The following is a 27711-nucleotide window of genomic DNA, read 5'->3' as shown; positions in this document are numbered from 1 at the left end:
GCTATGCTTATACACATGAACTTTAGTGATCAGTTACTCGATAACCGTGCAGAAGAAAAATCTTAAAAAATGTGTATTGTCAAATTTGGCAATAAAGAATATGTTGACCAAATTTTATAAAATTCTGAACTTTTTGAAATTTTTTATGTTTTTAGCATGGTTTAGCATCGCAACATTGTATCGCCTGTACCGAATTTTCTTTTTAAACCCCAAATTTAGTTCCGTAGCCGTATTTTTATGCGTTTTCGACCATTCTTTTCAACCGTGTTGTTATTTTGTCATTCAATTAGACTAGCAATGCACGTGCTTTCTGCCATGTCTAGAAATTTGCAAAATAAATAAATCCGGTTCAACAATCGCATTAATCAATAACGAGGATCGAAGTTTTTCGAGACCAGCGTACAGGTTCACAGCACAAAAAGAAGATTTTCGTTTTAATTTTAGTAAACGATTAATTGATCCAATAAAAATGTCGATAAAAACAAAAAACGACGGGCCTTTGGTCGTGGAATTCCTGGAAGTCTCACCCACGCGATTCTCCGACTGCAAATTATTTCGGCTTCCACATTTACGTCACGAGAGACTCGTCATCACATGAAATATCCATTAGTTATTCAAGCCGATCCCGTTAGCCACGAATGTGGTTCGATTTTTTCTTCGAGGTTTCGGTCCTTCGCCTCCCTCGCCCTCCCACACAACTTCTCTCCTACGTTTTACCTCTGGCTTTTGTTCGCGTCATCACCACCGGCCATTTCAAACGGCTGCGCTGGATATTTCGGAGAGTTATTGCCGTTTTATCGATAATCGTGCTACGCATCCGAGTTGTCTCTCTCAATAATTTCGAGGTGACCTTCCCCCGGTAACGGAGTTTCTGCCCGACCGCAGAAAATCATCTCCCTCTTCCTCAAGGGAAAGTAGATTTTCGTCAAATGTCATTCGAGTTTCATTAAAATATCGGAACAATCGATCGGAATGATCGAAAAAAAGGTTTTTTGGCTTCTGGCCAATCGACTTTGTCCGGCGAACACTCGTTCCCGGAAATAAAATATCGATGGTCAGTTTTTCTACGACTTTTCATACGATGACTTTTGTTGTTGCATTCGTCGAGTAGTTCGATCTCGAAATCGAAAGCAAAATGAAGAATCCGAGCACGAATCGCGAGGGTGGTTAGGCATGCGCTCCAGGACTGTAGTTTTGCCGCTAAGCGCGGCGTAAGGGTTCACGATACGTCGTGCCGATGCAACATCAGTCGCTGTACGTCAGCGCGAGTGGCGCGGACGTGCGAAGTTTTCTCAAGCCCCATGAACCGGCAAAGCTGCTGTTGGCAAGTCGAACGATCGAAGAAATAGGGATGAAAGACGCAATTTTTGGGATCGAAATCCTTCGGATTTTGGCAGTTGGTTAAGCCAATATAAAACTCACAAATCGTTTGAAATGTATACGCTCACGAGGTTGGGAGTCACAAAAGTAAACCGCGGTGAAAATAGAGTTTAGTGATCCGGGGAAAGTTGAATTATTTTCAACGGCAAAGTGACGGATTAAAAGCTCGTAAAAGAACATCGAATTTTGTGTAACGAAATATGAGGCCGGCGAAGGAGAATTCGGGCACGGCGAAAACGGCTCTTTCCTAATTTCATTCGCAAGCCATCAAAGTTTCGCGGTGTACGACGCTTTTGGGGAATATACTCGGCGATCTCTTTGGCAGCGCGACGTGAAACTTTTTCCGATAATTGTACTCTCGTATTATTCGCACGTGCAGGAGATGTAAAAAGGGATGAACAGGTCTGGAGGTGCGAGCGAAACGATCGCTGGAACCGCGGGCTGCAGGGGCCGCAGTCGACAAAGCGATTTCGGGGGGTTTAACGATTCGTAAAATCGCCGATCAACACGATTTCCCGGTTTGACGATTCGAGCCATGCTGTCAATTTTCGTCAAGTTTCAGCCCGCGATGCAATTGATTTTATTAGGAATTTAATCGGTCATGTGAAAGCTCGGGATCTTTGGGAGGCTGTTGAAAGTCGCGACGCAATTTCATCGAACATTAACAAGTGACGTTGCTCGCTAACAACGGCAAAATGACGTCGCCGAAAGTGACCGGAAAATAAATCACTGCATCGAGAATCAGCTCACGCCGGATCCTCATTTTCTCCTTAATTTTTCGAACCAAAGACGCTAATTATGGGTCCAGCGATCGTCCAGTTGTTCGCTATCGGGATCCTCTCGATGGTGAAGATTAGCGCCGGAGGGAGTTGCAGCGCGGCGAAGCTGTGCTGCGAAGGACGTGACTCTGGATGCGTTATTCAAAAGGCTTCACCGAACGCGATCATCGAGACCCCTCAAGACAAACCGTGCTATTGCGATCACGCGTGTCTCAAATTGAACGACTGCTGTCATGACTTTCGCGACGCTTGTCGAGGTAACAACGCATCGTTGAGGCAGCTTCACACTTTTTTCTTGCTCAACCATTTTTTTGGATCGACACACCTCTTCGAGGCGCGTCTTAGGAACAGGCAATTCAAAATGATTTTTCTAGGAAGCATCCTCCTTAATTTCGTGGCCCGTGTCGATGGGAATAATTTGGTTGGAAGGATGAAAGTTGGTCGCCAACACTTTTTTGGTTCTTAATTTTTATGGACCACGATTGGCACGAAATACATATTAACCGATCAATCTGGGGAGCACCCCTAACACGTGAATATTGTAACGCACTAACCTCCAGTTTTAGTATCAGTTTTTATGAAGTAGAAACAATTATTCAGTTTCCTTTAATTCGAGACTATTTTTCATTCCTTTGCCAAAACGTTAATTCACTTTTTCCCCCCTCCGATTATAAATCTAATTACGAAATAAAAAACATTGCAATCGTTGGATACAAGGGTGGAAATTGAGGTGTTCAGAGTTCAAAAAGAATACATAAAAACACCCCGAAAAAACGAGTGGCATGAACGACGAACTTCCTATTTGACGAGCCTGTTTGCATACTTTGCTTAAACCGGGGTGAATATATTCGGGAGGAAAATTCTTCCCTGTGAGCCCTCGAGTATCGATGCTTCGTCTGCGTCGAGTGATAAAATTTGAAAACTTTTTCCTTCCGCTACTCCACGCTTTCTTCCCGACGCAGAATAGCCGAGAAATAAAAATTGTAGGAGATGTTAAGAGAGGGTTTGTTCGAGGAGCAGAGTGTGGTCGATATAAAATGCCAAGGTGAGAAAAAGAGGTGGAAAATACGTTTGATGATTTCGCAGGAACGTGTACAGCTCCGTGTACTCTCGCTGTGAAAGCTCGGCTCCTCTGTGCTTTTTTCTTTATTCACGACTCTGTTCCATAGGGCGAACAATGGGAATTGAAACGGAACAAAAAAGAGGGAAAGTGAGAAGGGGGTACGGGGAAAAATAAACGAAGAAATAGAAAACGAACGAAATGAACGTTCGTATTTCGTATATAATACACGAAACGCGTACACACTTGGCGGATAAAACGACGATTGTACAGTTTTGATATATATAGCAGGTCGATCCGAGTGTCCTGCTGACGATAAATCCCAGTGACATGTACACAAAAGTAATGTCTACGTCTGTGTATACCTCGATTTACGTGTGCGTTGGTGCACAGATAAAAATACTCGAGGATATATTCAGCACTCGTAAGGCGAAAGGCTTATCGCGGATTACGCGAGGATCCCGTATGCAACGACAGATAAATGGGAGAATGGGGTGGTTCCGGACGATTGTTCGCCCATCCAGCACGCGCATCCGACGGAATAAAACTGAGCGTTAAATTGTTAGAGTTCCAAGACCATTGTTTTTTCTACTTCGATATGTTCAATTTGAGTTGGCGTTGCGCTCAGTTCCTTGAATGCTAAATAAATCCTCGTTGAAGTGTGTCAGCCTCACTTGAAATTGGCCATTTCAATGAAGTTCTCTTATTTTCAACGATGCTCCTCGTTTAATCATGCAGTTGCCAATATGAGTCGTTGCCCGCTTTCGTTCCAAAGCTCTTTAATTATTCATTTTTGCATTTTGCTATATTCCTTTATCCCGACCCTGGCACAATGCCACGTTCGATGTTATTGAATTTCATGCTAATTACGACTCGTTGACAAACCCTGCGGACGAATTAATGCTTTATTTATGTTTCTCGGTATTAATTTATTCGACGATATTATGGTCTGGACGATTTGAAACGGGAGTCCCGATCACATGCGAGCAAAATGGAACATTTTTTGTAGGGCCTTGCCTACATCGGTAATCGACATTTCCGAGACATTTCTTACGAAATCTCGGTGAAAGGGGGAAAATTAATGTTCGTTTTGGCCCTACGTCGATTCTGGAAGAATCACCGTTCGAGCTCTCGCTCCGATTCCATTTCTTCGGATTTGGGCTTGTTATATCGGCTCCAGACGTTTTTTCGTGTCGTTTTCATCTCTCATCGTTGTTTCTGGCCACCTGAACATCCTCAATATTTTCGAGGCTGCTTCAAAGCCGGAAGATCGATCGAACCTTCACCGAACGAGGCGAAAGCCTCGCGTTTTCCTTTCTTCTCATTTTCTTTACGTCCCAGACAAATCGACCGCAGGAATGGCCTTCCGGGAAGTGCGTTAAAGCCCGAGAATTCCGGGGGCAGATACTAGTCGAGGGAATATGGAGAAATTGATTTTATCGAGCCCGGAAATGGACGCTTCAATATTACATCCCAGTTACGAAACATCGTCCAAGATAAAAGGGCTCGAGCCGCTTACGAATATCGCCTCTTTCTCCTTGCACGTCGTTCCTCCATACGAATTCGTAAATCCGAGATTCGGTAGAGAGATTAAGGACCAATCCGGTCAGAGATATTTAATTATTGGAGTTCGTACTGCTCGCTCATTCCAAACGATGATCGTGCGACCAAATTTGAGTGTTTCATACAGAAGAATCATCGCTTCGATTCCTTGAAATTAAAAAATTTGGCAGTGTCTCGGAACAAGTAGGGGGAAGACTATTCTCAAAAATTGTCCAATTTTTTTTCAATTTTTTGTATTTCTCTTGAAGAGAGAAAAAAAAATAGAATTCTTTCAAAAGTTCTGTTTCAATATTTTCTTTTGAATTTTCATCGATTTCAACATTTCTTTTTTCTTACTTTATCTTCTGCCTTCTTTTTTTATATTTTTTTGAGACGCATTCAGGGTACATTGAATTGTAATTGTAGTAAAGAAATTTCACAAATTTGTCTAAGGTTTTCTGTTTTGTGCAAAAATGTTTTTTTTTTTTTTTTTTTAATTGCAAAAAATGAGTATATTTCTCCGTGTTTGGGAGTAAGACATATATAAAGTTTCTTGAACTTGTGAAAAGTACAATATTTGCTCAAGTACCCGTTTTGTCCTGGTCTCCTCTGTACACATTAGCAGCTCTGTCGTCGCTGCCAGCCCAAGCGTTCGTTGGTTCTATTATCGCGTAATGAAGCCATCCATTGCGGCGGAGGTAACAACTTTACGATGATTAATCATTAATAATCACTCTCTCGCAGTGATTGATAAATCTGCCCCTCGAATATTGAGAGGAATTTTAATAAAATTGGACACGCAATTTGACACGAAGAGCTTCTTCTTCTGGAGCGACTTACAAACGACTAAATCGCAATGGATTTGCGTCGCGAGGTTCTGTTTTTTTAAATTACTGGTCGTAACTTTGTTCCAATAGTGCAACAGATTTGGAGGAAATATTAGGTCCACGGCGAGTGGTACTTGAGGCGAGTATACTATTTAATGTCTGCACGCGACTTTCCGTTTCAGTGGTCGATTGTGTCGTCGGCGAGTGGGAAGAGTGGTCACCGTGTGAAGACAGATGCGCTGCCGGTGTTCAAACTAGAACACGTTCTATCGTCGAACCGTCGACGAATGGTGGAAAGCATTGTCCGCAACTCGAGCAATCGAGAACATGTCACAGTTTCACCGGATGTTCTCGAAACTCTCGTACGTTTCGTTTGAAAGGTGAAGCTTTTTCTCAAATAAGCTCGTTTTATCGAGAACTCTCCAAGACGAAGTACAATGAAGAGCTCGAGTGGGGGGGAGGATTACGTTCTAAAAGCACTTGCTTTAAGGAAGATCATGCGTTACTTGTGATTCAGAAAAGCAACTGAACTTTTTGTTCTTCTAAGATAGATCGTGCCCGAAGGATCGTATTTTATGGGTGTACAAATTGAATCGATTTTTACTCCCTAATTAAAGATATAATCACTTTAAATTAATGTCAGAGTTGTTAAGTCGAAATTGTAAATACATTTTTTCAACTTATTTTTTGGCGAATGAAATTACAAGACATTCGATAAAAAGGGATTCAACATTCACTCAGCCCGAAATTTCATTCGTCCTTGGTGGAAATACTATAGTTTTTATATAAAAAATTTCATTAGAAAGCGCAAAGGGAAATGGATGGAGAAAAAAGTATTAAGGTAACTCCTGTACTGCGTGCTAGTCAAATGAGTGCTAAATTTTCAAAACGCTTTTAGACCAAGTTCAACGTACCGATTAAACTTATTGTTAGTAGATATGTATTCAAGCATGTTTTATTAACGTGAAAAAATATTTAAAACGATAGTTTTGGAAAACTATCAACTGATAGATGCAAATTATCATGATGGCACATTTTCACAGGTATTTTTCAAAGAATCATCTGTATTTTTTAACCGATTTTATTGCACCAAGTCTCATTTTATTTCTCATCTGATCCTCTACGAATTCACCACGTAGATTTTCCTTTAAACTCATTCCTGAGAGAAATTATGAATGAAAAAGTTTTTTCACTTCACGAACAATTAGCTGCAGCAGTGAAACGATCAAGTTAAAAAAAACAACTACATGGTGGATTCATAGAGGACCAGTTGACGAACACAATGAGACTTGTTGCAATAAAATCGATGAAAAAACGCAGATAATTCTTTGAAAAATATCAGTGAAAATGTGTCAGCGTGGAAATTTGCATTTATCAGTTGATGTTTTTGCAAAACTAACGTTTTTAATATTTTTACATCTTAATAAGACATGCTGTAATACAAATCCACTAATAATACATTTAATCGATACGTTAAACTTGGCCTAAAAGCGTTTTGAAAATTTAGCACTCATTTGACTAGCATGCACTACAGGAGTTAGCTTAATGAAAAGACAGAAGATTATGACAGGAATGGCCCAAACCAAGGAGAAATAAAATACTGAAATAAGCAAATGTGATGAAGTTATACGACTGCTCATTACCAATTTCGTTCAATCTTTAACGTAATATTTCTTTATTACTAGTAAGACAATCGTCTCAAATTTTTTCCCAAACCTTCATTATATACATCATTTTTATTGTATATTTTTTCATAAATTTTCTTAGAAGCGTTCATTCGTTGTATGAAAAGATAAACGATTTTTTACCCACAGTCCCTACAACCCTGTGTATTTTTATCCATATTTAAACACGTTTATCTCAATATCCAATAAGACGAACGCTTTAAAATTTGAAATGAGAGTCAGCCGACTACCCATTTAAACTCTGTGTGAATTTCAAGACTTAAGAAAATCGTTTCGCGCATGAACTGCCTTAATGATCAAAGAAACGAATAAAATTTATTCTCGAAATTATGTAAATTATGCGTCACTCTTTTGTCGAGATTCATAAATTTTTAATATTATGATAGCGGTTAAAATACTTTCGTAGTAAAATCGTCAAGCAAAATGTGACAACAGCCATTTTCTATTTGTACGCGTATGCATATCTATATTTTAAACCAGCTGGCTCATGGTGTTGTCAAACCTTCTACTGTTTATGTCGTTATTACTCGTTAACCTCAAATAATTTTCTTTTTCCATTCCCAAGTGATTTTCACTGGTAACAAGGCTTTCTCAAGACATCATTGACATCTAAAAACATTCTATTTTCTTATTCACGTTTTTGGCTCTTTAAAGTTGAGAGCATCCCATTTCATTTAATCCAAATCGTCCCACAGGAAGTCTGCCTGTCATAAGAGCTTATGTATAACCCTTAAAAAATGATATTTTTATTTAAAATGGGGAGGAAACGAATGATTTTTCTTTATTCTTCTGCTACGATTAACCGACGAGTGACTTTTTTTTCTAAGGTACGGCGCTCCTGACGATGGCAAGCATGGAAAATTTCGCTGCCAACGAAGTGAACAACGACGGGTGAGTGATCGACAAACGAAGAACCGATGAAATTCAGATTCTCTTACTTCATTGTGTGTTATATCCAATTAAAAAGCTCCGCAACATTGTCTGTTACTTTTTCCCTTCGCAATTGTTCCCTCTGCTTACACGTTTCCTCATTAGCCACTCACGTCGTTTCTCATATACTCGCGCGCAGTTCGTTCCCACGTTGCCCTCTTGTCAGTGCTCCATTAATTTTTCTCTGGATCTTTCTTCCCGCATTTCAGCCACCTTTTCAGACACAGCTAATCCGCTTGTTTGCCCTTCCTGTTTTTGTTTCTTGTATCTTTTCCCTCGCCTCCGAGGGAAAAATTATTTAACCAGTAATTTTCCATCGCTCATTCCTCTATTTCATTTGGATCCAGTAACTTTTGAATTTTTCGTCATTTCACGCAATAAAAATTTCCGATTACGAGAATTTCCACTGTCTTCAAAATAGAACCTCGTTGCTCGACGTTCAATGGATAATTCGATTGGCTCATTCATTGAATTCGTTCAATACACGCACGCCAGCAATGTTTGGAAGCAAGTGACAGAATTACCACCGGAACCGGAGTGTTTTTAACGCCCAGAGTTTCATCCAATGCTTCCAAACACGATGATAACGAATATGCCCGATTGTTTGCAAGATAATCGTGTCGCCCAGAATTTCAATGCTCCGTATCACTCCCGTACCAATTTATACCAATTGAAATGTTTATGAAAATTGGTCGCTCGTATCCGTCAGCGTCACCGCAGAATCAGAGGGTGAGCGAGAAGCTCTAGATTCGCCGTGGTGAATTGACACTGCACGTGGAACCAATCGCTTTGAATGACGTGCTCATAACCTCCCCCTCCCCCTTTACAGTCTTCCTGTTTCTCTTCAGTTTCTCCACGAGAATTTTCACTCCCCGTACGCGGGGTGCGCGTCAAAACAAATGACTGTTATGCAATTAATCTACTGCAGGTACGATTTGCATTCTTGGATTTTTTTGTTTGACAACCGTTGACTCTGTTTCCTCCTCGAGTGGCAATCATCAAAGCGCACAGACCTCGACTATCATGCCTGACATTATTTAATGAGTGTTGAAAATCGAGCATCGTACTCGAAGAATCACGAATTCGTGCGTCCAATTACTTTTGATGTTGCTGGAAGATTTCATCGATTGAATTTCAGTGTCCCTGTTTATTTAATGAATGTACGGTTTCATAAAATACCAATAAATTTATTTATAAATTCCTGAAAATCGATGCGTGGCATAGATTCGCTAAACAAGTTCAAAATTCAAAAAATCATGGGAAATTAGATAAAAATGTAGTACAACGGAATAAACGAAAAAAAAAAGCATTTGTAATTCACCAATTTTTTGTTTTGTGAAGCATCGGTGCAGGTTGAAAAACTACGAATTGTAAATTCGGCAGGGAACGAAATTGTTCCCTGCCGAAATAGTTGGAGAGTTTTTTGAGATCATTTTGTTGGACTTCAACTTTGGAAACTTCAGCGTCATAAATGTTGATCATCAAAGTAGTTAAAAATTTGGGCAAATAATTTGTTAAACTTTGAGAAAAAAATACTCGGTGGGGTGCGTCGTTCTTTCTTACATTTTTTAATATTTTGATAATAAAACGCGATCTTTGGCATTTCATAGTGAAATTTGCGTCGTCGATACTTCACTTTGTCTCAGCGCGCAGGATTCAAACTGCTTTTTCATCCATACTATTCGTTTATCGGCACGTATAAAGTATTGAAAGGGAGATTAATTGGTCGAGTTATTGATCAAAGGCATTGGAGTAAATGGCATTAGTGAAATTGAAAAGAAAGCGATGTACGGCCGTCGACATGGCTACGTGGTGGTGAGAGACAAATCGAATTTCTGGACGAACCATTTGTAAGATTCATGTGTGCGGTTACGTGTTGGTCGGTCTCTAAGACTCGCAGAGGTATTCAATCGTGCGGAGTGTGGCATCGACGATTTTTTTCGTAACGTACTTTAAGGCGAGTGTTTTATGTCGTTTTCATACGTTTGTCAGATTCCACATATTCCGTGGATTGTTTGATAAAACGAATGGGAGCTTGACATTCTTGCGATTTTATTCATGAAACCGATAAAAAAAAGAGAAAAGAAAAAAATCCATTCCGAGTTTCATCGACGTGTCAATTTGCGGAGCTCTGTACCTGCCCTACGTGACAATTCCATCTTACTCGATATTGTACTTTCTGGCTTTCAGATATTGCGCCACATTCACCATCGTTCGAGTCTCGAGAGCTTGCATCAAGGAGTTTCCAACGTTGACTGAAGGTAAGGCAAAAAACGCTTCTTTCCCAACGCTCTTCCTGGTTAACCAATAAAAAGTGGAGAGTACGTATATGGCGATATACCACGAGCAGAAATATGTTTCATTGACTTTTGCACGTTAAGCTTCTGCCTGAACATTTTTTCCTTCGCTTTTTTACTTTCTATTTATTTCCTGCTGTGTCCTCGCAGGCTGGCTTTCAGGGCTATCTCTCGAGCCGCTAAATTTTTATCGGTTTCCTTTAATCGCGGTCAAGATGAGATATTTTTGTTTCAAGCTCTTCGTGAGCTTGGGCTCGTTCGACATTTCTGTTTATTCAGTCAAATTTTTCTGGAAGACTCGACTTTTTGTTCGGTCAAACGCAAAAGTTTGAATTCAAGAGTTATTCGAAAGGATATTCTTCGAGTGCTGAGAAATGAAGTCGAGATTCGAGACTAAAGAGGACTCGGAGCTTGCGAGTTAATCGATTTAGCCCACTCTTTAATCACGTTACTCGAGCATCCGTTGAGTTTCGGTTTTCCGAGCCTTTCGAGCAGTCTGAAGGTGAATCTTGCCAGGCAAATCTGTTGTGGGTGAAGAAATCGAAAAATCCGGCCTCGACTTTCGAACGACTGGCAAAGCTGTAAAATGGAGAGTCATTCTTTGGGGTCGTTCATTATTAAATTGGTGTTTGAGACGGAACAAAGAAGACACGAATTTCCATCAGGTCTGTTGAAAATGGGATTCGGTTGAGTTTGATTTTGAATAAATGAGATAACGAAACCCCTCAAAAGCGAGAGTTCGCGAGGCCGGGCCCGGCTTGGTTTTCGTTAAATAATAAATGTCGGCAATACTCGAATTCCGCTTGTGGAGAATAAAGGAGGAAAGCCTCTGGAAAAAGGATTTTCAGTTTGGCCGGTGAGGAGGCCGGTTGTTTGTCGAGATGGCGAAGTCACTCGAGTCAGGAGTCTTGCGAGGGTCACAACAAGATTTCTTTCAAGAGTTGCTGGAACGGCAAGGGCCTTTCATAACCGGCTATTCTCCCGTATGTGAAAAAAACTGGATTTAATCAAGGCCAGAATAAATTTCATTTACTTGTAAATGGAAATAAAATCCCGAGCATTTGAGCAACGGAGCACGTTCCTTTTTCATTTCCTTGACGAACAAACTTTATTCATAAGAATCTTAATTCATTCGCGCACCGAGATTTGGCGGAATAAAAATCTGCATTTTCAATCGTTTTTCTCTCTGCGAATGCAATTCATCATTCAAACTGATTTTCCATCGTGTTTTTCAGACGCGCTCATGTTGTTTGAAGTTGAAAAAAGGTGTCGCTGATCGATAAAGCTCAAGTTTTTTAATCGATACGTCCAATCTATCGCGTGTCTAAGCATTTAATAATTGCATGGTTATCAAACAACCCTCGCGCGCTCGTTCTCTCGTTTTCAGTCTTATCTCACGTTCGCTTCAATTAGGTTTTACGTTCAGTGCACCGCTCGCTTTTCCCAAGCGGGGCCACCCATTATGGCACACCTAACTAAGTCCATAATACCCCGTCGCGATTTAACTATAAAACTAAGTATTGAAACTACTGAGAAGCGATGAATTTTGCAAAGATGATGTTTTTCGCTCAATATTTTTGCTGTACTTTCTGGCCAAATTTCTTTGCGCTTTCATCGTTTTTCATCCGAACGTTTTCTAAAGAGAATGAAGTTTTGTAAAAGAATCTCTGCATCTGGAGACAACTTTCAAACGTGCAAAATCAATGCGTGATAATTTCCCCCGTAAACGGGAATAATCGGAGCAGATTTAACCGTTAGTGTGCACACCTTCAAAGCGAGACATTTCGTGCACATGGGGTCACTTTGACCCCAGGTCATTTTTGACATCGAATATCTCGGTAACTATGCGCTTTTCGGAATATAAAAGGTTTAGTTACTTTTTGCAGTGAATTGATCCAACTTTAAGACTGCAAAGTCGGATTTCCAAAACAATCTTTTTTCATTGGGTGCTCAAACATTCAAAACGTGCTCAAAGTTGATAGTGCGCGTAAAAAGCACTTAATTTTGGGGTCAATCTGACTCCAGATGCACACTAAGGGTTAAGTCTTCTTTCGATCTTTACTTAACCCTTTTTCAATTTAATTCAACTTAAGACTCAACTCGCAATTGAATGAAGTTATAAAAATTTTTTCGTTTGATTTCATTAAAGAGAAGCTTTTTTTCCTCTCCCCTTTCTCGAGCGTCCATCGCTGGTTATTCTCAGCAAGAAAAATAAAATCCGTTTAATGTATTTTCCCGGAATAAAAAAATATTTTATTCAGCGCCCTTTCGCGACCATCGTTCGTGAAATTCCTTCAATCCTTCTTCATTCCTTCAGGGTTGCTATTTGCCTTGGAATGTTAGAGCTTTGGCTTTCCACAATGCGAGCTTTAATTTTACGAGCACATAGACCTATCGACCTTCTGCTGCGTGCTTGCGCATTAAATAATCAGGCCGTGTTTAGTGCCTTGTCGTACTATTTTTTTTCTCTCCGCGTTTACATTCTGCTGGACGTGAATATTGCCTCGGCGCAGGCACGCCATAAGACGGCTGTGAAGAACAAAGAGTTTACGATCGCAACGATTTTACTCATTAGAAAAAAAAATTTGAACGTACAAACATTGATACACTCGTGGGCTGAGTGAAGCATCGAAAAAAACGAGATTTAGAGATTGAAGAAAGTGCTTTGAGGGACGTTCTACCAACGCTATTTTCATAACTGGCAAAGGCATACGCAAACCGCTTTGCCTTTCATTCTTTTCTTTTGAATCCATTTACGTGTCGGTTTAAATTCTCAGCACATTTGCAGAAAAAATGTTATCCCGGTGGCGCGTTAAACTCGTGTTCTTTAACCTGCACTTTTATCATACTCGCGCGTGCTTTCAACGTCAGCCTTTTCTAGGCTCTCTACAACTTCACTGACTCCAGAAAACCATACAAAGAAAACTGGCTGACGCTTACCGCAGAACGGTCGCTTTATTTTTTCATTTGCCTTTCCTCTGCGACGACATGAAGCTGGAATCCATTGTCGTATCGCTCCACGTGCCCTGCTTGTGTACAGCCATTCGAAATGGTTCGACAAGTGACAGATTTTAATGATTCAACGTTGCTTTCCAATCGAACGCTTCCATACTTCTAATGACGAGACTTTTCAGTTTGACTATGTTTTCATTGATCGAGCTTATGAAAAAGAAAGAATCAAAGTATTATGATGCAGTAAAACCGGATTTTTGGAGCCTTGAACGAGAACACCGGTGAAAATTTTCAAGACAAAATTAGGAAACATTCGAGTTGAGGGGAACGCAGGAATTCGTGAGAAATTCATTTCCTCAGAAGACCGCGAACGAAAGCCTCGAGAAATTTCAAAGCGATGAAAAATGCAAAATTAGATTTTTTTCCATCATGATTTTCCATTACAAACTCCTTATGGTTTCCATGCACTAAAAAGTTCCTGTGAAAACGGTCTTTCGAAAACGCGGTTTAGCTCCGAGAAAATGGGTCGAACCGACCGTGTTTGAGGCGACTCACGAAATATGAGAAAAATCGTCTAAAATCGAAGAAAAAGCGATACAAATCACGCAACACCGTTCCCGAATCGTATCACGCCCGTTTTCACGTTGTTTCATATTACGTTGGAACGCCACGGCGTCGATGCATCATTGCTGATGCGTGTAACAGCATTTCCATTGAGATTAAATTTTCAAAAATTTCGCCAGCAAGTTTCCGGCCTTTTTTTGCGGGACGTGTATATCGGAAAGAATATTTGCAAAGATTTCTCGAAACACCGTCTTACGAGTTCCCATTAAATTATTTTCCCAAAGCAAAGCTGCTCGCGAATTGACATTTACGAGCACCGAGCAACGGCAGATTGCAATATTTCCGTTCCGACTTTCGAGATTCTTTCTCAAAAATTAATCTCACATTCTCGATTTTGACTTGACCCGGTTCGTTTGTTTGGCAGGAATGGAAATTTGCGTTATGTGTCGAGCTGACATCGGAGCAACGAGGTGCCCGGACCACGGACGTCGCTCGGAGCTCGGGGGAATCGGTAGATGGAAAATGATGACATCGACATCGGTCAGATGTCACGGTAAATGGATAGGAGGTACGAACGTCGCGAGTCAATGCGATTCAGCGATCTCCTGTCGCGATGTTACCCGTCGTCTCGTGTTCGTTTGATAAATTGGAATATTCATGTATGTGCGAGGACACAATACGCCGAGCGAGGGCCAGAGGCAGGGAGGAAGAAGAGGAAGAAATAAAAGAAGTTCGCTGCTCGGAGAAAACTTTTGGAGGATCGATGAATCGCCCTGCCGAAGAGTTTATTCAGATTGGATTACTTCCGCAGTGACCTATAATTTCGTACGTCAGATATCAAAATACTAAACGAAAGCAAAACTTTTATCACTAAAATAGAAATATCTCCATTAGTTTAATCAGTGTAAATAAAATCATGAAAAAGCAAGTAACGAGCACGCGAATCCTTTGAGAAAATCCATGCCGTCAAAGTGGTTAAATTCACAGTGGGCTTCGAAGGAACGCAAACGCCTGAAAACTCCGATGACGTACTTGAAATATTCTATTTAGAAAAACTTGTATATTTCATCAAAACGAATTTGTATTTTTTGATTTGCGTTACTGGAACGATTAGTCGCGATGAAACGTCGTTGAATCGAGGTGCCCCGAGATTCGTCGACGAACGATGTCATTGTTGATCAAATAATTCGTAGCTTAAGATTAGCCTGTATACGTCGTGTAGAAAACCTAATAAATGTTGAATTAACGAAACAACGATGTGAGCAAATCTTTTTCTTCGTTCGTGTTAATAGGCATTTTTGCATTGAACAACGCAAATGAAGTGATACTTGTCTAGAAAATAATGAGTGACTGAAGCATCAAAAATCACGGTGTTAAACATATCAAAAAGATATTATACTTGTACGTAGTTTCCCTTGAAAATAGAAATGAAAAACTTGTAATTCTATTGGAGGAATAAATGAAAAACACGTGCAACATACTCCGGGGGCGCAGGCATCCCAAATATTTAATGTTGTTTTTGACTTTTTGTGAATCGATGGAAAGTACCGCGGTAACTCAGGTAAGGTGGTATGTTTAATTCAATAAATTTCGTGAATTTACAAACGCTTGAAACGATTCAAATATTGATAGAAAAGCGAAGATAATGAAGAAAAATTTACAATCTTTGTCTCGACAAGCGTTCATCCTTCTTTATTTTTACTTCACTTTCAAACTTTAATTTGACGTTCTTATTTGATAATGAAGCGCCCGAGACGAGACTTTTGTCGAGCGATATTTTATCTGCGGTTTGCGGTCAAATTGTCGAGTAGAAAAATAGAAAAAAATCGTGACTCCGAGGATATCTGAGAGCTCCTATCTGCGGTTACCAGCAGCAGCGGAGGGGTGTCGAAAAATAGAATAATCCATTTTGAGTAAAGAAGCTTTCCAGTAATGGCGAAGGGGGAAAAAATTTGGCAAAAAAATTGAAGGAATGCGTCGGACGTTGACCTGCAACGTTTGTTTTTTCTTCGGTGACGCAAAGACTCCGGCTTCTCTTGATAATGCGGAACCAGCGGGCCCTTCCGGGTAATATTCTTTCATCCGGAACAGGATTTTCGGTCCGGTTACTATTGTTAATGATTCCTTTTGTCTTTCGATGCTGAATATCTGGTGGATCAAATTTTCGACGGTGATTGAAGCCGCGCGCGCGGTTGGGCTCTGACGCTGGACGCATCCTAAAATTCGAGAGAGCTCACCAGCGCGGAGAAGCCGATAATGGCGGCTCATCCGTGCTTGGTGAAACGACGGAGAGAAGAAAAGAGAAACAACAAAACGAAAGGAGAGAGAGCAAGCTTGGCAAACGTGTGGCCTAGCTGGCCCGTGCATTGTTTTCTGTGCTCCAACAAATGCCCGGTGCATGTTTTTCGAGCGGGGGAGGCAAGCGGACGTCGTTTTGTTTTTACGAGGATGCCGGAAGTGCTGACGGAATCGAGCTCCGCGACTAGTGTACGTATGATGTTTCGGTATTTTATGTTTCTACCGTACATGCAATGCCTATTTGCTCACTAATAATAACCCGCGCTGGATGTACCATTAAGAAATAACAGCGAGCGACGAGCATTCGCGAACAAAAGAGATAAAAAAATTCTAGTGTGTAGTTATGACGCTACCAGATTGACTCGAAATCCAGCACGCTGTCGAGGAAAAAACCACAAACTTTCGTCCGCATAGAATTACGTTTCGGACAGGAAGCTTGTCCTGGTCTCGTAAACATCCGATCCGGGGACACTTCGTTGTGGCGAATGTGGAGAAATACGAAGCAAATTTTCATTATCGACCCCTCATGAATTTAACACAGATTTTCGACTTCGTGAAACCTTTTTTTCCAAATGAACGCGGTGAACAAATATGCGAGATCCGACGCTTCCATATTGAATGTGGAGCGTGAATTAAGGCTGGAAATATATTAATAGGCGGATGAGGTGATTAAGGGGTCTGAAAAGAAGTTGCGAACGGCAAAGAAAATTGCACTTTCGTATAAACACGCGAGTAATTTGCGTTTGATACGCGTATTTAAAGTGCGCTAGGTGCGAGAGAGAATTTCAACGTGGTATAATGTTACGTATGCTGAAAGCTGCGTGGGCGTTTTTGATGGGAGCGTTTGAACGCGCATATCGTTACGAGTGTTGTTACGTCGCCGTACTTGAGGGTTCTCGAATGCACAATTATAGAAATGCCTCGATAAAATGAATGGGAATGAAGTTATGAGCCGAAGGGTGTTTCGTACAAGTTTTATGGCTCTTCGCAGTGAAAGGAACCTTTCGATGGGTCCACGGCTCGAGTTCAGTCGGGAGGAAAGAGAAATATGAAAGAAACAGAGGGAATGAGAAATTCTGTTATGGCACGAATGTTGAGGTTGCGAATAAAAATTGGAGGCGAATAGGGAGGAGAGAAAGAGCGAGAGAACGACTGTGAGAGCATGCCAAACGCAAGCGCTAACTGGTAATTAGTTTTGCCTGTGAACCAGCGGCTTTTCCATGTCGGGAAAGTGGATTTTTCGGGGTGTGCGAGGCGTGTGCATGTTGTTCGAAACTCAAGCGCGCCGAACAGTGATGTTCCACGAGCAGACGAATGCACATAGGAAACTCTCATTCCCCGAAGGAAGCGAATTTTTCGCGTTGCTCCGGATTTCCGTTCGGTGGAAAAAAAAAAAAACAGCACGGGGTTGGAACTCCAAACTCACACGAACCCCCGGAACCCGAAGCGAGTAGCCACCGTCGTCGGTGGTTGCGGAGAGAGAGAGAGAGTTGAAATTCTCCCCGGTCCAGGCCTTCCTCGGGCTCGGTAATCGCATCACTTAACGCCTCTGGTAGCCGCTTGCTCTTCGTCTTTCAATTTCTTCCCTTTTTTATTTCGCGTTCCCATCCCTCCGAGCGTTTCCCGACTCTTCCTTACTTTCGGGAACAATTCCATTTTTTAGCCTCGAATTACTCGTGTGGTCGAATGAATCGACTGGAAAATTTTCGAATATTCACATCCATAAATCATCAATCGCTAATTACCTTCCGGCAATGCAGAAATATGTTTTTATTGCATTTTTCATCGTGTTTATCCATTCGCGAATGTTTGTCGATCGTATACATTATTTATTCAAGATGTGCGCCAATGGCTCGGTTTAATAATATATTCATTCGCGCTCAATTTTTGACGATTTATCGCCAGCCTCATTGACAAAGAATTTTTCATTTGACGTTCATAATTAAAAACGCTAGAGATTAGAGAAGATTATTTGAAACATATGGACGATTTTGGTTGGCCGAATTTATTCTCGGAAAAAGTGTTTTCCTTTGACGAATACGAGGATGAATTAATGGATTTTCGAAACATTGGGATTATTTGTCCATCGCGTATTTAGTTGAAAATAAAAATTTTCTTTTCAGTTTGGAAGGCAGATTATTGGGTGTGAGGTGGAAGCTCAGTTGTGTCGCTCTTATCAATTAGCTTGATACTTTTTCGCAAGAATATAGTAAACGGATAATCGCCAGGACCGTTTTAGCAAGGAATTTGCGGTTGGTGTTTTACCTCCGCCTTTACTCCCCTGGAGTTTGCAAAACCGCTGTATCCTGGTAATTCTGCTATAAAATGAGAATTCGCATCAATTGAAGCATCAAATACTTCGAGTTCACTCGTACGTACACTTGGGGCTTGCTTTGTTCTCTGTTATTTTGCGAAGTTTCGTATAAATAGTTGCTGAAAATTATTAGGATCGATTGTTCATACGAATTCGATGACAGTCCCGAGTGGAAATTAGGAAACACTGAGTTTTCAAACTTTGGAACAATTGTCAAGGATTTTTGTTGAATCTTCAGATTTTCCATAGATAAAAATCATGGCGCAGGAAGACAAGAGCGGAATTTTGTATCTCTTCGACCGTCCGGCTGAGCCCGTGTATGTCCCGAAAGGCGAGAACAAGGTCGCTTTCGACATCCCCGAAAGTTATCTGGTGAGACATTACTCGCTATTTTTTAAACGCCGTTCATTTACTGCATTTTGACATTAATCATTTTTTGTTTCCATATTATACGATTGGTTTGATGAATGTTAATCCGATGGTTTATGTTTTATAGCCCGACAGGTACAAAGATGTCGCTGTCCAAGTGTTCAATCGTTTCCAGGACGATTCCGAAAATCGAATCAAGATTGAGGCAATCCGTCTTCCCGATCTCAGTATCCCGATGGAGCTGGGTCGTCGCGAAGCTTTTTCGCTCTTTCTTCCTCGTCATCGAGAGATCGCTGGTCGTTTGATTGACATTTTCATGGGAATGCGAACGTACTCGGACTTGCTTTCCATCGCGGTCTACTGTCGCGATCGCCTCAATCCCAATCTATTCATTTACGCTCTATCAGTCGCCCTTCTTCATCGCGAAGACACTCGAAATATTCCCATTCCTCCACTCGCCGAAATATTCCCGGACAAATATGTTGATGGAGGTATTTTCTCCAGAGCCAAGGAAGAAGCTAACGTGGTGCCACCAGGCTCACGCGTAAGTTCGACTTTCCTTTTTTTTTGTACTCAGTGTTTGCCGAAAAACGATTCCTATTGCGAAGATATTGTTAAAAACAACAGGAAATTTATTGAAATTTCCTGTTGCGCGGATTCATTACACTGACCGTTTACCGTTTTTTTTATCACATTTCTTAGATTCCCATTGAGATCCCTCAGGACTATACAGCCTCGGACCTGGACGAGGAGCATCGAGTCGCATATTTCCGAGAAGATGTGGGCGTAAACCTTCACCACTGGCATTGGCATCTCGTTTATCCATTCGATGGAAATTTGCAAATTGTTAATAAAGATCGTCGAGGCGAGCTCTTCTATTACATGCATCAGCAAATAATGGCTCGGTAAGTTGCTCGTCAATCGTATTTCTTCTCTTGCACAATACACGTATGGAACGTGGATGGGGATTTTAATGTTCATCTGATAACAGATACAACTGCGAGCGTCTGAGCAATCATCTTGGACGGGTAAAGCGATTCAACAACATTCGAGAGCCAATACCCGAAGGTTATTTCCCCAAACTGGATTCCCTCGTGTCGAGCCGTGCTTGGCCATCACGTCCAAGTGGTACACAACTCAAAGACGTAAATCGACCAGCCGATAACGTTGCATTCGATCTACAGGATCTCGAACGTTGGAGGGATTCGATGTTCAATGCTATTCACTCGGGTTCGGTGACAAATACCCGGGGCGAGACCATAAGACTTACCGAAAAAGATGGTATTGACATTCTTGGTAATATGATGGAAGCGAGTATCCTCTCGCCCAATCGAAATGTCTATGGAGATCTCCACAATCTCGGCCATGTCGCGATCTCGTACTGTCACGACCCTGATCACCGTTATTTGGTTAGTTGCGACACTATTCAATACATATTCGAAATGGCTATACTCGAGATAAAATTGTCAACAATTGACGATGTGATGCGTTGACTGGAGTTACGAATGAACAATTTTCTTTTTCAGGAAAGTTTCGGTATTATGGGAGATTCCGCGACGGCAATGAGAGATCCAATATTTTACAGATGGCATGCGTATATCAACGACATTTTCATGGAACATAAAGCCACTCTACCCGCGTATAATCTTAACCAGGTGAGACACATCGGTTCGAAAAGGTTCGCGTTGTACTCAAATCATTCGATTGATCGATGCATACGTCGTTTCAGTTGGATTTCTCTGGCATCGAGATAACTGGACTTCAGCTGTCTACTCCAAACAGCCCCGCCAATTCATTGATGACCTTCTGGACCCAGAGTGACCTCGACCTCTCAAGAGGTCTAGACTTCACCCCGAGTGGCCCACTTCTCGCGAGATTCACTCATCTCAATCACACCAATTTCCAGTATAACATTTCTGTGAACAATCGATCTGGCTCAATGAAACAAGGCACCGTGAGAATCTTTATGGGACCAAAAGTGGATGAGCGTGGACTAGCATTCAATTTCCGCTCGCAAAAAGACTTGATGATTGAGATGGATAAGTTCACCGTGAAGCGTAAGAAAATCCAGCTTATCCCTAGCGTTGATACATCCCCAATAAAACATTTTAAATTTCCTAATATCAATCGATTTTTCTCTCTTCGTTTTCACAGTCCAACCTGGCCAAAATTCCATCAAGCGAAGCTCCACCGATTCTTCAGTGACCATTCCGTTCGAAAGGACATTCCGAAATTTGGAAAATAATCCAGCAGCAGGAGGTATCCCGACCGATGCATTCAACTTCTGCGGTTGTGGATGGCCTCAACACATGCTGGTACCGAAAGGCAATAAAGAAGGCTTCCCCATGGATTTGTTCGTCATGGTCTCTGACTACGAGCAAGACGCCGTAAGTTCTGCAATCCTTCTTCCAATCATTTTTTAAATCACAATATCTCACGTAGACATTCTCAATCCACGATCGATTCTCTGCAAGTGCATCAAAAATCTACTCCAAAATTGCTCAATGGAAACAATCCGGAACTTCTGGCATGCCCATTGGATCTTTTTTATTAAACTTTCTTCAATTCTCATCCCTACAGGTTAATCAGGCAGCTCCTGTCGGATGTAGCGACGCCGTGAGCTTCTGTGGTCTTCGCGATCGCAAGTACCCGGATGCTCGTCCAATGGGTTATCCCTTCGATCGTAACCCACGCAATGGTGTTGAATCTTTGCCCCAGTTCCTCACACCGAACATGGCTGTGGCCGAAATCAAAGTACGTTTTACGGACACCATAAAACAAAGACCCCGCAACTGAGTTGATCAATTCGACTCCCTTGCAAACTCTTCACCCGGAAACGACTGCTCAGCGATTGAACAACCTTTTAAACTATCGATAAACGAATGTATCCTTAATAAAATACTAAATATTGTATGAAACAGAATTTTGGCAATTTCTTCTTCAAAAAATGAGTTCCATCATTTACAGTTTGCAGTTTACTTCATTGGATCCAAGAGCGATATAATTACTCGTTTCGAAAAAATCGGAGAATGTCAAAATGAAAAAAAAAAAAAATTAAGAACAGTATTCTTCGTTTAATTTGAACTCTGGAAATTTCAAACTGGTATTAAGTTCTACTTATGCAAAAATGATTTGAATCATTGAAACGTAACAAACTCGGTTTCCTTATATTCTGTAGAGCCTAAAATTTCGTGTAGTTTTTCATTTGTGGCAATCATTTCAATGATATCGGGGCATTAGGTCAAAAAAAAAAATAGAAAACATGGAGCGAAGTGAGAAGCGAATTTTTTGTTTAAATCAACAATCACCTCATGGACTTTTCAATTACTTCGGTCGAATTTTTATTTCTCTATTCAATCCTTGAATAGAAATCTTATTTTTGGTTGAATTCGAATTGAAATTTTTTGTGAGAATTTGGTTACATTAGTAACTTCTATGTTTTCTTGTAACTCGCCTTAATGGCTTACGTCATACGAACAACGGCCAAGAAAACTGTAAAAAATACGGCAGAAATTTTTCGTTGAGTTCCAGTTGACTAGAGCAAGTATGGACCTCACCTGAGTCTGCTCGACTTGGAAGATAATTAAAGCCATGAGCTCGACGGCGCACTCATTTCTCTCGATTGCTGCAAGTGTTTGTGCATTGCAAATGTCTGTTCAATATTTGCTAATGCAACAAACGAAGCAACAAATGAAATAGATAAAAATACAAACACGAAAAACAGAGTGTAAGACTGATCGAGTGATGTGCCCATCATTTCAGGTTCCTCAAATGTGTTAACCGTAACAGGGAAGTTAACATCGTAATCGTTTCAAGATACGTGTGGTTTGTAGGCGTGGGAGGAAGAAGGCTTCCGTCAAGAGGAGAAGCTTCAAAAGATAGAGGAACGTGGTGAGAAAAAAATAAGTGATAGGAAAAGAGTGAAGGGGAGGTGTGGAAACGTCGAGAGAATTTTTGGAAGGAATTTGCGGTTGATGTTTTGCTTCTGCCCATATTCTTTAACAGTTCGAAAAACCGCTGCGTCCTGGTGGTTCTGGTATAAAATGGGGATGCTCTCAACATGGAGCATCACATTGACTGAGTCTTCTTGTCAGTACACTTGGGACTTTCAGCATTTTTCTCGTTGCTTTGTGGGGTTTCGTACTATTAATACGAATTTGGTAGCCGATCCGGGTGAGAAGTAGAAAATATCACATTTTCAAACTTTCGAAACGATTGTCGAGAGTTCTTTTTGGGTGGAAAGAAATTTCATTGATTGGAGAAATGGCCGCGGGAAACAACGACGCACTTTTGTATCTTTTCGACCGTCCGGCTGAGCCCGTGTACGTTCCGAAAGGCGAGAGCAAAGTCGCTTTCGACATCCCCGAAAATTATCTGGTGAGACTTTCATCGCAATTTTCTAAACGCTGTTCACTTACTGCATTTTGGCATTATTCATTTTTTGTTTCCATTTTATACGATTGGTTTGATGAATGCTAATCCGATGGTTTATTTTTTGTAGCCCGACAGGTATAAAGATGTCGCTGTCCAAGTGTTCAATCGTTTTCAGGACGATTCCGAAAATCGAATCAAGATTGAGGAAATCCGTCTTCCCGATCTCAGTATCCCGATGGAGCTGGGTCGTCGCGAAGCTTTTTCGCTCTTTCTTCCTCGTCATCGAGAGATCGCTGGTCGTTTGATTGACATTTTCATGGGAATGCGAACGTACTCGGACTTGCTTTCCATCGCGGTCTACTGTCGCGATCGTCTCAATCCCAATCTATTCATTTACGCTCTATCAGTCGCCCTTCTTCATCGCGAAGACACTCGGAATCTTCCCATTCCTCCACTCGCCGAAATATTCCCGGACAAATATGTTGATGGAGGTATTTTCTCCAGAGCCAAGGAAGAAGCTAACGTGGTGCCACCAGGCTCACGCGTAAGTTCGACTTTCCTTTTTTTTTGTACTCAGTGTTTGCCGAAAAACGATTCCTATTGCGAAGATATTGTTAAAAACAACAGGAAATTTATTGAAATTTCCTGTTGCGCGGATTCATTACATTGACCGTTTACCGTTTTTTTTTATCACATTTCTTAGATTCCGATTGAGATCCCTCAGGACTATACAGCCTCGGACCTGGACGAGGAGCATCGAGTCGCATATTTCCGAGAAGATGTGGGCATAAACCTTCACCACTGGCATTGGCATCTCGTTTATCCATTCGATGGAAATTTGCAAATTGTTAATAAAGATCGTCGAGGCGAGCTCTTCTATTACATGCATCAGCAAATAATGGCTCGGTAAGTTGCTCGTCAATCGTATTTCTTCTCTTGCACAACACACGTATGCAACGTGGATGGGGATTTTAATGTTCATCTGATAACAGATACAACTGCGAGCGTCTGAGCAATCATCTTGGACGGGTAAAGCGATTCAACAACATTCGAGAGCCAATACCCGAAGCTTATTTCCCTAAACTAGATTCCCTCGTGTCGAGCCGTGCTTGGCCAGCACGTCCAAGCGGTACACAACTCAAAGACATCAATCGGCAAGCCGACAAGGTTGTATTCGATCTGCAGGATCTTGAACGTTGGAGGGATTCGATATTCAATGCTATTCGCACCGGTTCGGTGACGAACTCTCAGGGCGAGACCATAAGACTTACCGAAAAAGATGGTATTGATATTCTTGGTAATATGATGGAAGCGAGTATTCTCTCGCCCAATCGAAATCTCTATGGAGATCTTCATAATCTCGGCCATGTCGCGATCTCGTACTGTCACGACCCTGATCACCGTTATTTGGTTAGTTGCGACACTATTCAATACATATTCGAAATGGCTATACTCGAGATAAAATTGTCAACAATTGACGATGTGATGCGTTGACTGGAGTTACGAATGAACAATTTTCTTTTTCAGGAAAGTTTCGGTATCATGGGAGATTCCGCGACGGCAATGAGAGACCCAATATTTTACAGATGGCATGCGTATATCAACAGCATTTTTTTGGAACACAAAGCAACTTTACCCGCGTATAATCGTAATCAGGTGAGATTCGGCATTAGAAATGATAACGAAACACATCGGTTCGAAAAGGTTTGTGTTGTTCATCGATCACTCGATTAATCGATGCACGCGTTATTTCAGTTGGATTTCTCTGGCATCGAGATAACTGGACTTCAGCTGTCTACTCCAAACAGCCCCGCTAATTCATTGATGACCTTCTGGGCCCAGAGTGACCTCGACCTCTCCAAAGGCCTAGACTTCACCCCGAGCGGTCCACTTCTCGCCAGATTCACTCATCTCAATCATACCAACTTCCGGTATAACATTTCCGTAAACAATCGGTCCGGCTCACCGAAAAAAGGCACCGTAAGAATTTTTATAGGACCAAGAGAGGACGAGCGTGGACTAGCATTCAATTTCCGCTCGCAGAAAGACTTGATGATAGAAATGGACAAGTTCACCGTGAATCGTAAGAAAATCTAGCTCATTCCTAGCGTTGGAACATGCCCGTCGGTGCGTTTTGCATTTTTGATTAATCAATTTCTCCTTCTCTATACACAAAGTTCGACCTGGTGAGAATACGATCGAGCGAAGCTCTACCGAGTCTTCAGTGACCATTCCGTTCGAAAGGACATTCCGAAATTTGGAAAATAATCCAGCAGCAGGAGGTGTACCGACCGATGCATTCAACTTCTGCGGTTGTGGATGGCCTCAACACATGCTGGTACCGAAAGGCAATAAAGAAGGCTTCCCCATGGATTTGTTCGTCATGGTCTCTGACTACGAGCAAGACGCCGTAAGTTCTGCAATCCTTCTTCCAATCATTTTTTAAATCACAATATCTCACGTAGACATTCAATCCACGATCGATTCGCTGCAAATGCATAAAAAATCTACTCCAAAATTGCTCAGTGGAACCAATCCTGAACCTCTGATATGCTCATTGTATCTTTTTTATCAAACTTTCTTCTTCAATTCTCATTTCTACAGGTTAATCAACCGGATCCTGAGGGATGCAGCGACGCCGTGAGCTTCTGTGGTCTTCGCGATCGCAAGTACCCGGATGCTCGTCCAATGGGTTATCCGTTCGATCGTAACCCACGCGATGGTGTTGAATCTTTGCCCCAGTTCCTCACTCCCAACATGGCTGCCACCGAAATCGTAGTAGTTTTTGACGATCAAGTAAAACAGAGACCCCGCTACTAAATTGAAGATTGATTGATCGGTTCCACTCAATATAAATATGTCTACTTTGTTATGAACTTTTCACCTGGTAACGACTGCTCAACTATTGCATCGAATATATCATTATTACGAATAAAATAAATATTCCATGAAAGAAACATTTGTCAAGTTTTATCTACTGTTAAGCATCCCTTCTCTGTTCATGGCCTCCTTAATATCAGCTCTCGTCCACATCTCGTAAGTATAGCTTACATAGATTTTCTAGGCACATAGATTTTCTAGTTGAAAATTCGGATATTTTATAATATACAGTTCACAATTACGATAGACGATTGATCAAAGACGTTTTCCAATTCGTGGAAATCAAGGATGATTTCGAGAAAAGAACCTCATAACACAGGGTATAAAAATACTTTGGGTCCCAAGCATATGAGCAGTTTCCTTTTTCTCTAAAGACGAAAGATTTTTTCTATCAAATAATTCCGGGATACGGGAATAATGAACCAACTAGATCTCGAGTCGTTGTTGGATGAAAAAAAATCGTTAAAATGAGTGATTATTTTGTTGTGCATTCAAACGAAAATTTTATTCGACACTCAGCGTTTGATTGGGTTGAATTTGAGAATAACGCAGTTATTTTAATTAACAAAAAAGTATTAGAGTCCTTCCAATCATCAGAGCTTTCTATGCAGTGTAAGTATTTCAACTACGAGAGTTTAATTACTCAATAACCTCGAAGACGTCTCCGGGCCACTAATGGGATTCCAGGGTGACGAGAACTTAGTGCGAAGAGAAAAAGACGGAAAGAACCAACAAAACTCTCCGATTATTAATTTAATTACCAATTTAAGAGAATCTTCATCGTTTGAAAAAAAAAACAAGATTCTTCACACACTGAATGAATTTTTAGGCACTGTTGAATCCGCTCGAGTGAATCGACCGCGAGAAGAGACTTTTTTATTTTTATCAGCAAGTAAATCCGTACTGATACCTGTACAACAGCTTTATAGGGGTTCGCATGGGAAGCTCGGTGTGCGCATTCTCTGATCTTGTGAAGAGCAACACGAGGTCACGCGGATCTTTTGTTTTGTGGAACGAGAGAAGCTCCATTATCGGTGCAAAACTTTGTCGCCCCAGTAGATATTTAGAGCAGTAGTTAAGGTAAAACTTCGTGCCTGCTCGAAGCTATCGAGACTCGGTCTGTTTTGCCCGCAGGAGATATGGGCTCGAAGAATTATAAAACAAGCGACAATGCCTCGTCGTTTCCCTTAAGGTCGTTCACTCCTAAACTCAATTACACGTCACGTAATAGTACGCCACGTTTTCTATTTTTCGTCCAACGCTGAAAAAGTAGCAGGTTCGCCATTCAATCACGTTTTTTTCTCATCAATAACAGCCTCACGTTCAACTACCTATGAAGTTTATGCCTTGATATGCTTGGCTTTCGAAATTCACTTGCCTGATTCATCGTTACACGTTGTGCACGTGAAATCAATCCAAACCACACCGACTCCTGCTGCGATTTATTGGACCTATTACGT

The 27711-nt window shown here is 41.3% G+C and overlaps 2 protein-coding genes across 3 annotated transcripts; both read left to right on the top strand.

The window, feature by feature from the left end:
• The first annotated feature begins 1263 nt into the window (after window positions 1-1263).
• Window positions 1264-15496, top strand: LOC122413242 (somatomedin-B and thrombospondin type-1 domain-containing protein-like). Of its 2 annotated transcripts, none has more exons than XM_043423462.1 (5): window positions 1264-2416; window positions 5771-5950; window positions 8101-8164; window positions 10394-10464; window positions 14441-15496. In XM_043423462.1, exons 1-5 carry the CDS (start codon window positions 2179-2181, stop codon window positions 14656-14658), a joined length of 771 nt encoding a protein of 256 aa, XP_043279397.1. In that variant the 5' UTR covers window positions 1264-2178; the 3' UTR covers window positions 14659-15496. The 2 variants fall into 2 exon arrangements, with proteins under 2 accessions (XP_043279397.1, XP_043279387.1); XM_043423452.1 differs by having other exon boundaries at window positions 5771-5968.
• Window positions 15497-18663: 3167 nt separating this feature from the next.
• Window positions 18664-26319, top strand: LOC122418999 (uncharacterized). Its single transcript, XM_043433217.1, has 17 exons — window positions 18664-19000; window positions 19125-19541; window positions 19700-19902; window positions 19989-20406; window positions 20524-20652; window positions 20727-21054; window positions 21152-21384; window positions 21578-21785; window positions 22760-22779; window positions 23162-23374; window positions 23499-23915; window positions 24075-24277; window positions 24364-24781; window positions 24899-25027; window positions 25127-25454; window positions 25549-25781; window positions 25976-26319. The coding sequence occupies exons 1-17, from the start codon at window positions 18887-18889 to the stop codon at window positions 26189-26191; spliced, it is 4227 nt and encodes a 1408-aa protein (XP_043289152.1). The 5' UTR covers window positions 18664-18886; the 3' UTR covers window positions 26192-26319.
• The last annotated feature ends 1392 nt before the right edge of the window (window positions 26320-27711 follow it).

The sequence above is a fragment of the Venturia canescens genome, chromosome 1 (genome assembly GCF_019457755.1).
Source record: "Venturia canescens isolate UGA chromosome 1, ASM1945775v1, whole genome shotgun sequence".
NCBI classification, from domain to species: Eukaryota; Metazoa; Arthropoda; class Insecta; order Hymenoptera; family Ichneumonidae; genus Venturia; species Venturia canescens.
The sequence above is the reverse complement of the archived record's forward strand: the minus strand, read 5'-3'. Positions and strand labels throughout refer to the sequence as shown.